Source organism: Equus przewalskii, chromosome 26 (genome assembly GCF_037783145.1).
Source record: "Equus przewalskii isolate Varuska chromosome 26, EquPr2, whole genome shotgun sequence".
Taxonomy (NCBI): Eukaryota; Metazoa; Chordata; class Mammalia; order Perissodactyla; family Equidae; genus Equus; species Equus przewalskii.
Genome location: NC_091856.1, coordinates 12,699,316 through 12,716,171, shown reverse-complemented (window position 1 = coordinate 12,716,171; position 16,856 = coordinate 12,699,316). Strand labels below are relative to the sequence as shown.

Below are 16,856 nucleotides of genomic sequence, written 5' to 3'. Positions count from 1 at the left end.
TCAAAGGAGGAGACCAGTCATTACCTGTCACACATCAAATAGCTCTCCATCAGCCCTTAGGTGGCACCTCCCGCTCTCTACTCCCCGAAGACGGAACGTCTGGCAAAAACACCCTGAGGCTATTGTATGCCGTTTCTTCTTCTTGGCAAGAATATACCTCGATGGTGGAAAATTGATTCAAAGGAGATGAGACAAAGCAGGCTGTTCTTTCAAGGATCGGCGAGGGGGCCAGGAAGGGTCAGCGTTGTAATTTCCATTAACGTTACTAGAAGTTGCTCACGTCAGTCCCCACCCTCCGAGGGAGGAATCCACGCTTCTCCACCCCAGGGCTTTTTTTCTCATGTGGTTAAGGCTCATGAATGTGGACGCTGCAATTTCCAGGAGGAAGCGATCAGACACCAGGAAGTTCTTTTCAGCCAAACCGAGCTGGTCTGACGCCACCGTGCCCACGGGGAGGGGGCAAGCAAGAAAATTTGCCTGGTGTGTCCCACACATCTAACTGCCATCTTTTTTCTTCTAATTTCCTACGCTTTTATTTTGGAGGAGTCACAGGGCAGGGAAGGAGAAAAAGGTGTTCTGGCCTCTGCAATGCTTATAACCTCTAAAACCACGTGTGCTCAGCTTTCGAGATGAAAAAGTCATAATATGCAATGAGGAATCATTTCTTTCCTGAGAGGAATGTCAGGCCATGGAGCATCACGCAGCAGAAGGAGACTCTGTCCCCTCTGTCAGGAGTGTCCCCTTCCAGAGACCGCTGGGAACAGCACACAGCCATTAAAGCATTCACTAAGCACCTACTTGTGCAATGTTAAAAAAAAATAAAAAATAAAAAACCGTGCTTCTCAGATCACAGCGTTTTCTTTGTAAGAAATGGATCATTACGGCCCCTCCTAAGAAAAGTTCCAACTTTACACGGTTAATCAACCTATATGGCAAGGATGTTTTCTTTGTCCATTTATTTTTCAGGCTGACCACGGGCATGGGGGTTTCGAAGAGCTGGTATGCCTTGGCCGGCAGCGTCTGCTGTCATCTTGGCTGGGACTTCAGGGGTCACACTCGACCCCCACTTTGCAAACCCATGGTCTCCTGCTATGGCGTCATGGTGGGGATGGGGATGGGGGTAGAAGTGTGAACACGTCAGGAAAAAGCACAGGGAGAACCTCAGAGGGAAATGGCCACCACCTAGGTTTTCTTAGGCTTGCCCACTGAGCAAGCAGGAAAAAGAAAGCTATTCTGCAAAAGGGCCCCTTAGATGCAAGGCTCCCTTCAGTGAAGACCATCCCGCTGCCCAAATGGCTGGGGAAACGGCACGCAGTGTAAAAGAAATCTTGCCTTTGGAGCCAGAAGACCTAAATTCAACCTCCAGAGTTTTGTTCTGCCTTTTGTTTTTTTACTTTGAACGAGCTTTTAAATTTCCTCGGCCTTTATTTCTCCATTTGTAAAATGACAACAATACCACCTACACTGCAGGGTTATCGTTTAGTAGTGATTGCTGTGTTCTAGGAACTGGGCTAATGTCTTGTACATTATCTCATTTAAGCTTTACACAACCCTAGAAGGCAGGTGATATTATTATTATTATTATGGATGATGTATGCACAAGGAGATAAAAGAATTTACCCAAAGTCATGTAGCTAGTAAGTAGCGAACTGGGAGCCAAATCAGGCAGGCCAACTGCAGAACCCTCTCCATCGCATAAGATTAAAGAAAAAGTTATACATTGGGGCTGGCCCCGTGGCTCAGTGGTTAAGTTCGTGCGCTCTGCTGTGGTGGCCCAGGGTTTCACTGGTTTGGATCCTGGGTGCAGACATGGTACCACTCATCAGGCCATGCTGAGGCGGCGTCCCACATGCCACAACTAGAGGACCCACAACTAAAATATACAACTATGTACTGGGGGGATTTGGGGGAGCAGAAGCAAAAGAAAAAACAAAAGAAGATTGGCAACAGTTGTTAGCTCAGGTGCCAATCTTAAAAAAAAGAAAAAAGAAAAAGTTATATAAAAACAACCAGCACTGGGCCTGGCACATGACGATGCTCAAGAATGGCAACTAATCATCCTTCTCATCACTGTCATGAAATCTATAATGTTTATTTCTCATGTTTATGTTATCCATGTGCTTTTGATAAATCTGCGGTAACTAAAGTAACATATCCCAATCAACAGTCTTAAAGGCACTGTCCGGGGATTTCCACAACATTCTGTGTTGAACAACATAGGAAACCAACTCTAGATCACGTAAATGTATGTCTATAACTAAATACACTTTTGAAAAACTTTATTTTGAAAATAATTATATAGACGCAGGGGAAGTTGGAAAAATTGTGCAAAAATCCCATGAAGCCTTCCCCAGGGTCCCTGTACATTCACGGTTGAATGAAAGCTGTTGGTTTCTCTTTCCCTCTTTACAAAGCAAGAACACAGCAGCAGGGGGGTTAAGAAGAGAGCCAAGCAGAGGGACGTAATGAGAGGGACTGAGGCTCAAGTTCTTTGTGGCCTCCCCGACACCTCAGCGGTGTATGTCCCAACAGCAACAATTTTAAGTAAGCATTCAATGGGAAGTTCATTTACATTCCTCAATAGCTTTACAATGTCACCTGTCTTGCTGTCTGTCCGTCTTTATTCTGCAGATTCCCTAGACGCCAGTTTTCTTTAATTTAAACAAATCATCACCATATATTTTTAAACAAATAGATAGCTTAGAGTTAGAAAATGTCTGTTTTCCTTGGAGTTTCTATAGCCGGTAACAGTTTACAGAGACATGGCCCCTGACACGTTTCTGAAGCCAGTCTGTTCTGCTACTTAACTAAGAAGGATCGTTCCTTCTGTTCCCCCTACAATAACCTTCTGCCTGCCTTCTGTCTCACCATGGACGTGCTGGATGCCATCTGGGACTCAGAGGGCAGGGAGGAGACAAACCTCTGTCATCAGCCTTGCTGTTCATTTCTTCTTCCTTGTCCTCGTCATCACTGCTGGAGCTCTCCATCTTCTCCTTCATCTGTTCCAGCTGATCCAAGTTAACCCGTCCAACCAGCTCAAAGTTACGGCTTACCTGAAAAAAGCCCAAACAGAGGATGGAACAATGAACCACAGACGGAATGGGGGTCTTCCTAGGGGAGAGACCTTTCCAACCTCATTGTCCTCTGACTGTGATTTCGGAACCAGGACCAAAGAGCACAGGTGCCAAGAGGTCTTTTTCTTCACTATGCCTCTTTCAAGGTGGAGCCATCCTTTGCACCTGCATTCCGCCATTTTCATTGGAACTGTCAACATTGGACCTCCCTTACTAAACTTAGCAAAAAATATGAGCAACAGTCAACAGGAAATCAAAAGTATCATGAAGCCTTAGGTAGACAGTAGGTGTCCAATAAACAGTTTTTGAGTTGAATTGAAAGTGGGAATTTCTGTAAACTACCTAAGTTTCAAAGACCTCTGGAGGAGAAGAGCTCTGTAAGTGACCTGAAAACGAGCAGTAAGAGTCACAACGTTTTTCTATCAACCTGGAGGGCTGTAGGCTGTCCCAACTTAGGCCAGATGACAAGTGTTCGATTCCTAACTCCAGTTTAAACAGAAGACAATGTCACTACCCTTGGTCTTACTACTATTTTTGAAGCTGACCACAGCCTATTTACCAAGGCTGAGATTACCTGAGAAAAATCTAGATGACTAGCCCCTAAAACACCCATTAAGAGTGTTAACTATGGCTGATTTTTATTTATATAAAATGTTGTTCGAATAATGTGGGAATCCAAACTCTCTGCAAAATATCCAAGGGAAATAAAAAGCCATGCTAAGAAAACTCTGTAATGATGTTCTGTTTGGGGTTCTCACATCAGTGGGAGCACAAAATTTTTACCCTCTTCATTAAGCTATTTTCAGAACCTCTTCAGCTGTATGCATAGAATTATCAACAATGACAGTTTAGCACAGGACTCAAGGCAACAAAATAACTCAAGCCAGTCAACAGCCAGGGGCTGCTCCTCTGTGGAGAGGGCTGTGCTCCCCATGTTGGGGGCAAGGGGAGGGGCCCCCAAAGAAGAATGAGAGCCAGTTTTGGTCTCCAGAGGCTCACAGTTTAGTTGAGGAAAGAAGACAGACATCAGTAATTAGATTCCAAGGCAGATTTCTATAGCTGCTACAGTAGAGATAGAAGGTAATGAAGGCACAGGAGAGGAAAGAGAGAATCTACAAGACAATTCTGAAATATTCTCTGGGACTAGACTGGAACAAAGATTTGCTGAGCACCACCAATTTCATATGCCTGGCAGATGGGACATCACCATCAACTGCGACAAATGCAAGAGAAAGAGACACAGTATCAGGGCCAAGAGACGGTCCTGTGACAAGGCTTAATATTGTCCCAACAGTGTCCTGGAGGAGGTACATAGCATTTAAGAGGAGGAAGAAGACTCAGGAAAAAAGCTCTTTTAGAGTGAGAGAAATGATACACTGGTGTAACTATAACAACAAAATCCACAAAATCAGTTGACCTTAAAAACTCAACATGACGATGGAAAAGATGTCTTTGTCAATCTCAGTGCCAAACACTCAGGGAAGGCAGATTCTTGCTTTGCTCACTAAAAAATTTTAAAAAAATGAGTGGACTACGGTGAAAAGGAGGAGGAGGAAGTCAGTTCAGCATCTTTAGTTCTCCTTCGGCCCCTCTAAGAGTTCACGGTCAATCTCCGAGACGGTTGCTTGTAGCACCCTCCTAACTGGGTACTCATCTACCATGTCTCACTCCTACAGACCTCAGAGAATCCTTGGTTTCTATTTTCATCACGTAAAAGCAAAGATGGAGAGTGCCAGGAGCATGAGCTTTGAAGTCAGACAGACCTGAGTTCAGGTTCAAGGTTTGCATTAACTACGAGGCCCTGGGCAAGTTACTCAACATAAATGTCCTCAACGTCCTCATTTGTAAAAGGGGGTCAGACAGTACCTGAAACCCATAGTTCCCCAACATGTAGCTTCCTTCCCCTTTCTGGGAATGTGGGCTTTTCCAATTTTGGCTTTTGGAAACGGATATAACAAGCCTTGTAAATGCATATTTATAAAGTTATGTTTAGCTACAAAGTCTACATTTTAACCAAATAGCACTTATGACAAATATTTGAATAAATTTTTCTGGGTTGCCAGTTTTTTCAGAAAAGGGGGCAAGATTCCCATTTGCCTAATTTTGAAATATGTGTGAAGAAACATTTTTAAATGACCAGTACTTAAAAAGCAGCCTTTTCTGGGGCTGGCCCCGTGGCCGAGTGGTTAGGTTCCCACGCTCCGCTGCAGGCGGCCCAGTGTTTCGTTGGTTCGAATCCTGGGTGCGGACACGGCACTGCTCATCAAACCACGCTGAGGTGGCATCCCACATGCCGCAACTAGAAGGACTCACAACAAAGAATATACAACTGTGTACTGGGGGGCTTTGGGGAGAAAAAGGAAAAAAATAAAATCTTTAAAAAAAAAAAAAAGCAGCCTTTTCTGACCATCTTCTCCCACTTCCCACCTTTAGCCAGGGCAACTGTAGGTTTGCATATGGGGCATGACGAGTGGGCAGTGGCCAGGAAACAAAAGTAATGAAATCAAGAAAGCCAAAAAAGAACGCTCAAATATCTTCTTTAATCCGGTGGTTTGTGTTCATTCATTCAGCAAGGACTTCATTCATTCATTCAAGAAGGACTTCGTTCATTCATTCATTCAACAAGGACTCCCTGAGGGCCTGCTGTGTGCCAGGCAGACCCTGTGCTAGGTATTGGAGCCTCTGTTTCTCAAGGAACTCAAGGTGACAGAAGGAGATCTGTTACCAACCAATGTTATTTTTTCCTTTTCCTCCCAGGATATTTTTTTGGGGGGTGGGGGGTAAGGATTGTATTTGTCCATCTTCCCATCACCTTCATTCCTTTACTAGAAATCTGTTAACATTTTGGATTCTGCACAATTTTAAAAGACTACATGACATTTTCACGGTGTGATGCTCATTCGGGGCTGACCCAGGATTTCCTTGTCCTGAAGATTTCCAAAATCTTTGCTATGCAATTAAAAGATAAAAGTAAAAACTAAAATTTTTGCTATGTAATTAGAAGATTTAAAATAAAAACTCTTTATCGTGTTGGGTCCTTACTATACTTTAAATCCTCTAATCAGCCATCCAATATTAATCTCAATACAAAAGGAAGATTCCGTGCTACACCAACTCTCACCTGGATTATTGCAGGCCCCCTCCCTCCCTCCTTCCTTCCATTCTTGCCCCTTCTTGCTTCTTTTCTCCAGTGGAGCCTGAGCGACTTTTAAAAAAATTTAAATCTGTTCATGTCATCTCTGCCTGCCCTGAGGATAAAAACCCCAATTTCTTAGTGTGGTTTACATGGCCGACTATCATCTTATCCTGGCCCACTTCCTCCAGACTGGCTCCCCTTTGCTCCCACCACCCTGACCTTACTGAGATTCCTGGAATACGCCATGCTCTCGACCTTGTGCCTCTCCCTGAACGTGCCATTTCCTCTGTCTGAAATTTCCCTGAGCCTGCCTCCTTCACGTCTTCCAGCCTCACTTCAATGTCACAGGGGGACCTTCTCTCAACGTCTCAGTTACGTCCTCTGGCTCTATGCTTCCACAGCACCCTCCACTCCCCTTTTAGAACTCATCGCACTCAGAGATTCATTGTTCATGGCCTGCCTCCCCTCCTTCCCCCCGAACTGCAAACTCTGCGAGGACAGACACTGCATCTTAGTCACAGCTGGATCTCCACTGGCCAGGGCCATGTCCAGATCAGAGGGGGTGTGCGTCTCACCTCCTGGCTACTGGCTGTCTTCATTTTAATTTAACATATTTTTCTTTCCTAGAAACGTTCACAAAGAAAAATTGGAAAGTAGAAAAAACTCATTTAAAGTCCAACTACCTATACATAATAACTGTTAATGAGTTATTCTATTTCTGTATTCCTGTTTTCTACGCATAGACTATTTACACTGCTATAATCATATTAAAACTATGAGCATGTATCCTGTTTTTTTATGCCTGGCTTGGCATAGGTATCATTTTTAATCACTATATAATATTTCATCAAGTGGATATATTATAGTTTACTTGAGTCATCCCATACGAGTTTATCTTCTGTTATTTCCGGCTTTCCACTATTAAAAATGCAGTAATAGGCCTTATTGTATATAAACCTTTCTTTACGTTTAGTTTTAATTTTATAGGCTAAATTTCCAGAGGTGAAATTACAAGTTCAAAGTTAAAGGGTGCGGGCTTTATAAAAGTTCCAATATATTTCCATGTTGGCTTCTGAAATGATCACGCCAGTAAGTTACTTTCTGGACCTCGTGACTGGTGGGTATCTAACCAACTTCTTAATGGGGCAGAGGACATACTGAGGGAAATTCACTTTTTTCTCTGGAGATGAGAAGCAGTTTATGACCTTGTTTCCCCAAAGGCCCACAACAGAGGGAGAAAGAGCAAAGCTAAGAGTTTGAGATTTACAACCTGGCTCCTTGCAGCCTTTTGAAGGCAAAAGAAGCCATTCGTGGTTTTGAAGCATGGATTGTTCAAATATGTAATCACTCAGACTATAAAACTGTACATGCAGATCTTTATATCTCATGAAAGTTATCTGTGAATGTCCCCGAATCCAAAGTCCCCTGTGAAGGCCACTAACCCTGAGCCCTGGTAAAGTGAGCTGTCCAATAAGAATGTGAGATGTGGTGCCAACAACCAGGAAGAGCTCTACCCCTTAACCCGGAAGTGCTAGCACTGCAAACCCTTCCACGCTCACGCTTCATGTTCAAGCTTCACACCTACGTTGGCCTTTGTCAGTTGGTTTTAACCATTCACCAAAATGGTTCAGCCCTGTCCCTAGCGTGGGAAAGAATTTCTGTACTTGAGGCTTATTCTAAGGGGAGAAGTATTACATCACTTACACATATTATCAAGTTGAACAGGCATTTTCATATCGTCCCAGGGTGGCAAACCCAGTCCTAGGGGAAAGACTGACAGAAACTTGCCTCATCATGAAAAAATGAAATCGACACCCTTGTCTTCTGTAATAAACCTCATTGCATATAAACCTTTCTTTCTTGCTTAGCAGACACTAAGTGGGGGAGATTGTGATGAAGAAAAATCCACTTAACATTTCCAGAGTTTCCCCTCCTACTTCCTTAACATTTGTACCTTCAAAAAGGGTCACCCAATCGGGATGTTCACATCACCTAAGATCCCATGTCCATGTAAAAAGAAAGGCCAAAGTGAACTTTTTATTTCTAGAAAAAGTGACACTGGAGAACATGGAGAAACGGCCTCTTACATCAGAAATGCCCATCTCAGTCACAAACTGAGAATGTGTCGTGTTGCGAAGATTTTAAAGGACTTACAGGCACAGGCTGGCAGTTTTTTTCTGTAAAGGGCCAGGTTTTTTTTAGGCCTTCTGGACCATATAGTCTCTGTCATAACTACTCCCCGGCTGGCTCGAAAGCAGCTACAGACAATACGGAAATGGATGAGCGTGGCTGTGTTCCAATAAACTGTATTTGCGGACACTGAAATTTGAATTTCATGTAATTTCACATGTCACAAAATAGTCCTCTCTTGATTTTTTCCAACCATTAAAGAATGTCAAAACCATTCTTAGCTGGCGGACCATATAAAAACAGGCAGTGGGTTGGATCTGGTCCATGGGTCAGTTTGCCAACCCCTGACTTCCGGTATCAGGTGGTTTATAAAGCAAATCTTCTTCACTTGTCTTTGAAAGTCAGAATGGGAACGAGAGAAAGAAATGAGTGGGAGAAAGGTTCAGGAACACATCTCCTCTGATTTCTTGCAGGAGGATGGTCAAAGGTGCAGGTACAGATCTTGAATTCTTGGATCGAACATATCCATCAGAGCTCTTGTAAAAGCTTCCAGAAAGGAGATTCAGCTAAGTGTCTTAAAGGTCTATGGAAGATGAGCAGTGACACCATATTTGCCCTGCACTCTGCTGCCCTCCTATTTTATGAATACCTTTACCAAGAACCTAACATGCTGGGTTCTGATTCTTTGTCTAAGCTTGTCTCGACTACTTCCTTATAAACTCCTCCAGCGTGGCAACCATTTCTTATTTAGCTTTATATGCTCAGTGCAGAGTATAAGGCCAGTCATCTAGCTGACAACAAATGTTATTTGAGTTTACCGGTAACATAAAAACCCATGGGAGACCATACCATACAAAGAACTTCATAATATTGCTTCCCATGATACAAATTTGCTTGCTAATAAGAGAACAAAACTGGACGTTTTCTAAAAGATTTTGTTTCAGTTCTTACCAAATATCTCTTACGTGCTAAAAATTAATCCAACAGTTTTTATACATATCATTTAACCCTTATGACCATTCTGTAAGATACGCATTATCTTCTATATTTGTAGATGATGAAAACAGAACATAAAACAGGTAAGTGATAAAGCCAGGATTAGAACTCACATCTTCAGATGACATAGCTCCAGCTCCCCCTATGATAATGCAAAGCATCTGTAGAAATGCATGATTACTTTAAAAATATGTAAAAATGACCCATGGTATGCTGGCTGAACACAAGAAGAAAGAAGACAGAAGTATTGTGACAATAACGCTCTGCTCTAATATTTGATGGGACAGAGCAATGGAATCTTTTGAGAATTTTTCTTCAAAATAAAAATCTTCCCGAGAATTGTAAGAACAAAGGAGGGTAAAGTAGCCAGAGGGGTATGGAGCACAGAAGTCAAGGAGAATATGTACTTTCTTTTGCAATCACTGAGTCAGAAGCAGAAAACAGGCATCTGCCAGACCTAATTTAGCAAAAGCTCAGACAAAATCAACTCATTTTGAGAATCTCGTCCTAACTCGAGTCACAAGTGCTCAAGAAAGCCAAGTGAAAGGCACCATTAAGAAAGTCAGAGAACTTTACTGTTGGCCAACTGAGCTGTTGCCAATCTCCTGAACTCGAAATCCACAGGCAAAGATGCTGACAGTGCTGCCAAATTTTGCTTATTTGAACAAACAGGATACTTAAAATTTCCTATGTGAAAAGTGATTTCGTTTATCGATTTCTTTCGCCAACAGCTACTGGAGCCTTTACTGTAAGCAGGGCACTGTGTTTAGACCTTGGAAGAAAAGAGGAGTAAATAAGGTGGTTTCCATTTTAAGAACGTTGCATCCAATGACAAGACTTGTTAAGAGCTAAGCGTAAGTTGAGACAACATGAAATCAGTGCCTTAACAGAAGAATAAGGAAAGTCCTAGGGAAGCTTAAAAGCAGGAGCAGTTAACTGTGACTGGAGAGTGGAGTGGATAGTCTTAAAGGTCGCAAGCAAAGAGCATCTTCAAATGTCTACTTGAGAAATACCGCCTAATGTTCTGCCAGGCACAACCCTCTGAAAAATGGTCACCCCTCTTGCTCATCCGCTTCTGATTTCTCTGTCTTCCAAAGCGCATAAAAGAAATGGGTCTACGGTTGACAAATCAAGAAGCAAGACTAACATGAAGGAAAGCAGAGATGAAATGACATGATCTTCTGGAGAAAACTTCAGCTTGCAGAAATCCTCGGAGCTGATAAAGCTAAAGCTGCTAGTACTTATTTCAGAAATTAAACGCAATCCAAAAACACGGCCCCAGGTGTGTTTCCTGACTTGGAGGGCGAGAAAGTTCTTTTGTTTTATTTCTCTGCATTTCCTTTGCTGGAAACAAATGGTTCTATGTGACTTTTTTGCCACTGTGGATGTCACTAGACCAGAAAGCTGAACAGTTTTATAGGACTAACTAAAATGTTGATGATTCCTTCTGAGCTTAACGTTCGCTGCTTCCCCTAAACTGGTGGAAAGTAAGAGATACGAGCTCCTTAGACTTCAGCTGCCTGAGGCACCATTTGTATAAAAAATTAAAAACATTTCAAAGTAAATTCAATTAGTGAATGTGTATTGCCTGAATAGTCTATCCTTCTAAATTTAATACACCGAACATGACAATTTTACGAGCAAACCAAGTTAGAGATAATATATTTTTATGTTCCTTAACTAGCAAAGAGACTTCAGAACCATAAAGAACACTAACAAGGTATTGCACATACTTAAACTTTCTTGAAAAAAAAAACTGGTGTTTTTTTTTTAAATGTGAGAAGCGCAAGGTTTGGTTTTTCTCATGACTTCAAGGTTCCTCGAAATCTTAAGTCTTCATCTTTCACCAGCGATGCTAATAAATGGCACTATTGATACATGAGTTCATTGTGTGTGTGTGTGCGGGTGTGTGTGAGAAAGAGAGAGAGAGAGAGGAATGGAAGGAGGGAGGGATCGAAAGAGTAGTTTGCCTTCTGGAAAATCTAGTGAAAGCAGAAAGAGGGAGTTGAGGGACAAAAAATAAGATTTCAAACAGCCTGCACTGTTTACTTTAGATTCCAAGAGATTCCTTCTTCATTGGCACAAAGATAAAGGTCTAGGAAGACAAGTGTCACCTAAAAACTGACACTGTTGGAGCCAGCCCAGTGGCAGAATGGTTACGTTCACATGCTCTCCTTCTGAGGCCCTTGGTTCATGGGTTCAGATCCTGGCGTGGACCTACACACCGCTCATCAAGCCAATGGTGGCATCCCACATATAAAATAGAGGACAACTGGCACAGATGTTAGCTCAGGGACAATCTTCCTCAAACAAGAAGAGGAAGATTGGCAATGGATATAAACTCAGGGCCAATCTTCCTCATGAAAAAAAAAAAAAAAGATGGGGTTGATTGTCATCCCTTTTCTACTTCAACTTGGGTCCTGAGAATAAATACGGGAGCATAAATCCACTGCACTTGACAATCCGGTTCTTAAATGGGATGGTACTTTTGACTTTAAGGACTCTTCCTGCTGTACCAGTATTCTGTCCAGTACATGAACAATACAGTCTGACATCTTTAGAGACACTCCTGAGTTTTATAAGCTTTGCAGGCAGAATTCAGAGGTTCAGTTTTGAACGTTCATCTCTGTTTAATGAAATCCTTTCACTAAAAATACATCTTACAGTATCTTCTAGTTTCTTCTACAGATTCTCTCCACCACACAAAATCACTTAAAGCTATTTGTGGAAGAATGTAACGAGTAATGCACTCAACACATAGTCTTACAGGGAAAAAAAAAATAGTGAACCCTAGCTTAGAACCAATTGCAAAGTCTACTCCACATTTTATTTTTGGCAGTTTACACATTAATCTGGATCTTGAGCATCTTTAAAGTTATCTGTTCCCAGGACCAACTTATAAAAGACTGTGGAAAATTAAAATTTATTGAGGACTTACTACATGTCAGCTCCTGTGAAACTTGTATCTTTTAGGTATTGAGGTATACTCTCCTTACCATAAAGTTCATCTATTTTAAATGAACAGTTCAATGACTTTTAGCCAATTTGTGCATTTGTGCAACCCTCACTACAATCTAGTTTAAGGATTCTTCTATTACTCTAAGAAGTTCCTTCATATCCTCCACAATCAATTCTTGCTCCCAACTTCCAGCCCCAAGCAACCACCGAGTTGCCTTGTCTCCACAGTTTTGGCTTTTCTAGAAATTTCATATAAACGGAATCATACCATATGTAGTCTTTTGTGTCTGGCTTCTGTCCATTTAACATGATGTTTTTGAGATTTATCCGTGTTGTTACATGTATCAGTAGCTCATTTATTTTTACTGATGAGTAGTATTCCGACCTATGGATACAGAACATTTTGTTTATCCACTCACTCTATGTGAGAGAAGACTTGCTGGATCAGATGGGAAGTGTATGTTTAACTTTTAAACAAATTGCCAAAATGCTCCAAAGTGGCTATGCCATTTTATGTTCCAACCAGCACTGATGAGATTTCCAATCTCCACATCCTTGCCAACACTTTGGCACCATCAGTCTTCTTAATTTTAGCCTTTCTGGTGGGTGGGTAGTGATATCTTACTGTTGTTTCAATTTGCATTTCCCTAATGATGAGTCTTACTGAGCATCGTTTCATGTGATCATTTGCCATTTGAATATTCTCATGAGTAAAGTGTCTACTCCAACCTTTTCCTCATTTTTAATGGAATTGTTTATCTTATTATTATTGAGTTGTAAAAGTTCTTTATATATTTTGGTTAAAGTCCTTTGTTAGATAATTACTTTACAAATGTTTACTTCCAATCTGTTGCTTGTCTTTTCATTTCCTTAATGGTATCTTCTAAAGAGCAAAAATTTAACTTTGATGACATCTAACTTAATTGATTTTTTCTTTTGATGTCCATAGCTTTTGTATCATATCTAAGAAAATTTTCCCCAACCCAAGGGAAATTTCTGCTATTTTTATACAAGGGTTATAGTTTTAGCTCATATGTTTAGGTTTATGGTCCATTTTGATTTCATTTTTGTGTTGGGAGAGATGCAAGGGTAAAGGGTCATTATTTTGCATATGGAAATCCAATTGTTCTAGTACTGTTTGTTAAAAAAAAAATCCTTTCCTTATCACCTTGGCACCTTTCATAAAAATCAACTGATCACATACATGAGGGTTTATCTCTAGACTCTTTCTTCTGCACCATTGATCCATACATCTATCCTTATGCCAATACCATACTCTCTTGACTACTATAATTTAATAGTAAGTTTTGAAATCAGGAAGGGTAAGTCTTCCAATTTTGTTTCTTTTTGCATACTACTTAGGGTGTTCAGGGTTCTTTGCATTTCCATAGAAATTTCAATATCAGCGTATCAATTTCTGCCAAAGAAAAAAGCCTACTGAGATTTGGATGGAGATTATGTTAAATCAATTTAGGAAGAATTACCAATATTGAGCTTCCAATCCATGAAGATGATATATATTGCATTAATTTACTTCTCATTTCTCTCAACAAGATTTTGTAGCTCTCCTAGTTCTTATGTTAAATGTATTAAGTATTTTATTCTTTTTCATGTTATTGTAAATAGAATTGATCTTTTGAAAATTTCATTTTCAGATTGTCCATTACTAGTATACAGAAATGTAATTGATTTTTGTATATTGATCTTATATCCTGCAACCTTGCTAAACTCAATAATATTCTAGTAGCTTTTGAAAAATAGATTTCTTAGGATTTTCTATGTATAAAGATCACATTGTGTGTGAACAAAAACACTTTTATTTCTTGCTTTCCAATTCTTATGCTTTGAATTTCTTGTTTCTGTCTTATGGTCCTTGACTTTTGTATTGGAATTATCAGCAAACTTCTCTTTAGCGCATGGTACACTGACACTGCTATACCCCTTTCATGGATGCCAAAATCAGACTTTTGCATATCCTTCACCCCGATAAATGCACATATTTAACCAGCGCATAATGTCACTGCCTATCAGTCAAAACTTAAGTTTCAGCAGCACTGCTATCTTTGTTTATAAAACCGTGTTTGGATAATTATTTTTAAAATTCGAACTGCATTTTGTACTCAACACTCAGAAAAGAAGAAACAGAAAATGGGGACAGTGCCGCCATCAGTATAAGCATGAGTCCCAAAAACTCAACAACAATCGAGACAAAGAGCAAAATCATTAGGCTGCTGAACGTGGCAATTCTTCAGCCTCAATTAGGCGCCCATTGGACTTCATAAGCTGGTCAACCATGACCAAGAGTAAAATTAAAGAGCATCACATAGCATAGTGAAAGTATAACACTAAAGACCGTGTCTAAAACGCAAGGTGCAATTAGTGATTTTATAATGTATTTTAGGTCTTTGGGAACATAAGTGCCTTTATGATAGGTACAGCTGTTCTATTTGAGCACAGCTCAACTCACAAACAGACTGAGGAACACAGTGGGTCTCAAAGTGGGGAAAGACCAGGACCTTGCTCAATCTTACGAAACTTCTGAGACAAGTTTACTGATTCCCATTTACAAATCAGGAATTTAAGGAACTTGAAGTTGTACAGTAAATGATGGAGACAAGATTCAAACCCCCATCTGTGTGGCTCCAAAAACCTCTAAACTAGGTCCCTCTTTTCCTGAGCAACACATTTCCCTGATGCCTATCACGAAGCCCCAGCCTTCCACCCCTGCTCGGGAAGCTTCGGGCTCCACATTTTAGGGTTTCTAGCCTCTCTGGATTTCCCCAATGACTCACAGCTAATATGCAACAACTGGGGAAGAATTTATCTTCCTGGTTTGCTCTGTCCCCAAATTCCAGCCTGCAGGCTTGAACGCTATAATAAAAAGTTCTGCGGTGGTTACATAAATAAGACAGCTCCGTTTGAAACAGATGAATGATTTCCCTTGGAGTTTGGGAGCAGAAATGCCCATGAAGTTTGGATAAGAAAGGATAGCAAAGTTTTTAAGTGAGATAATTTAGGCTTTTCTTCCCGCTTTCATTTTTTTGGGCAGACACATTAGAAAACGAATGCCTTTCAAAGCAGAAAGGGTGCCATAAAACCATTAAGTTGTGGATGGGTGATAAAGCTCAGCCTTCTCTCTCAAGGCCCTGTAGAAAAAAATCTAAGCCTCGGGTGTGGACAATTCAGACTAAAATCTTTATAACTTGGACTTGTAAGGCCAGACAACAGGAGCTGTATTTCCACTGAGGAGGATGCAGAGCAAGGAAGAAGGAAACATTCTCAGAAGTGCTTCTCATTGCGCCTTAAGTAAACACTCACTAGTTGTTTGGATTTGTTCGTTAATTACAAAGCATTTCAATAGGCTCTTTTCATGAAACAAACAGAAATTATGCCCCCCCCCCCACCCCCGGGCAATACGCAAACTAGAAACAATCCTATCAATTGCTGATGTGCCAAATAAGCCTGATGAGAAGTGAGGAAGCCATCCTGGATGACTTTACCCTCTGATCAGCAGACCTCCAGGAGACGGTATTTTTCACAAACCCCTTATTTTACGTCCTTTGCTAATCTGTTCTTTATCAATCCCCCTCCCCAAATAAAACACCTCTTTCCCAGTCCTTACAGTGTTTAGACATGAATAGCAATGCCTTGGAAAATCTTTGTAGCTAGCAAAATGTTGGAAACAACCTACGTCATTGACGGACACGGGGGCAGAACCATCAGCTAGAATAGGGGCCGGCGACTATGGGTCCACAGCCTGTAGCCTATTTTTGTAAATAAAGTTTTACTGGAACACAACCACGCCCATTCGTTTATGTCTTGTCTATTGCTGCCTTCTTGCTATAAGGGCAGAGCTGAGTAGTTCCACTGAGACCAGCTGGCCCGCAAAACCTAATATATTTACTCTCTGGCTCTTTACAGAAAAAGTTTGTTAACCCTTGTGATAATACATTTAAAATAACATGGAAAAATACTCCTATTAGGATGTTAAGTAAAAAACAAAAGGAGGGGAGATGGTACCCTATTTCATGGATAGTATAATCACAATTAGCTGGCTCTGGTGGTCTAGTGGTTAAGATTCTGTGCTCTCACCACTGCGGCCCAGGTTTGTTTCCTGGTGAGGGAACCACACCACCCACAGCATCCGTCTGTCGGTTGTCAGGTGGTGGCGGCGATGTGCTGCTGTGATGCTGAAAGCTATGCCATGGGTAATTCAAACACCTGTGGTGTATTTGAACCATGGTGGACAGGTTTCAGTGGAGCTTCCAGACTAAGGCAGACTAGGAAGAAGGAGCTGGCCTTCCACTTCCGAAAAAACTGGCCACGAAAACCTTGTGAATAGCATCAGAGCATTGTCTGATACAGCGCCGGAAGGTGAGAGGATGGCGCAAAAACAGCGGGCAGGGTTACCCTCTGCTGTCCACAAGGTCGCTAGGAGTCAGAATTGACTGACTTTACGGAACTAACAACAAAAATAGTCACAATTATGTAAAACAAAGGAAAATGGGCATAGAAGAGACCAAAAACGTTAGGCAGTTGGATGCGGGTGATTTTCCTTATCC

The 16,856-nt window shown here is 41.3% G+C and overlaps 1 protein-coding gene across 11 annotated transcripts in view; it reads right to left on the bottom strand.

The window, feature by feature from the left end:
• ZNF462 (zinc finger protein 462) overlaps window positions 1–16,856 on the bottom strand; it is a 137,845-nt gene that overhangs the window by 5,726 nt on the left and 115,263 nt on the right. For all 11 annotated transcript variants that reach the window (XR_011533486.1, XR_011533488.1, XR_011533489.1 and 8 more), the window contains exon 11: window positions 2,921–3,053. Coding sequence is in view for 8 of the 11 variants with exons in the window: in XM_070596044.1 (XP_070452145.1) it covers window positions 2,921–3,053 (133 nt within the window). In the remaining 3 variants the exon portion in view is untranslated. The remainder of the gene's footprint in view (window positions 1–2,920; window positions 3,054–16,856) is intronic.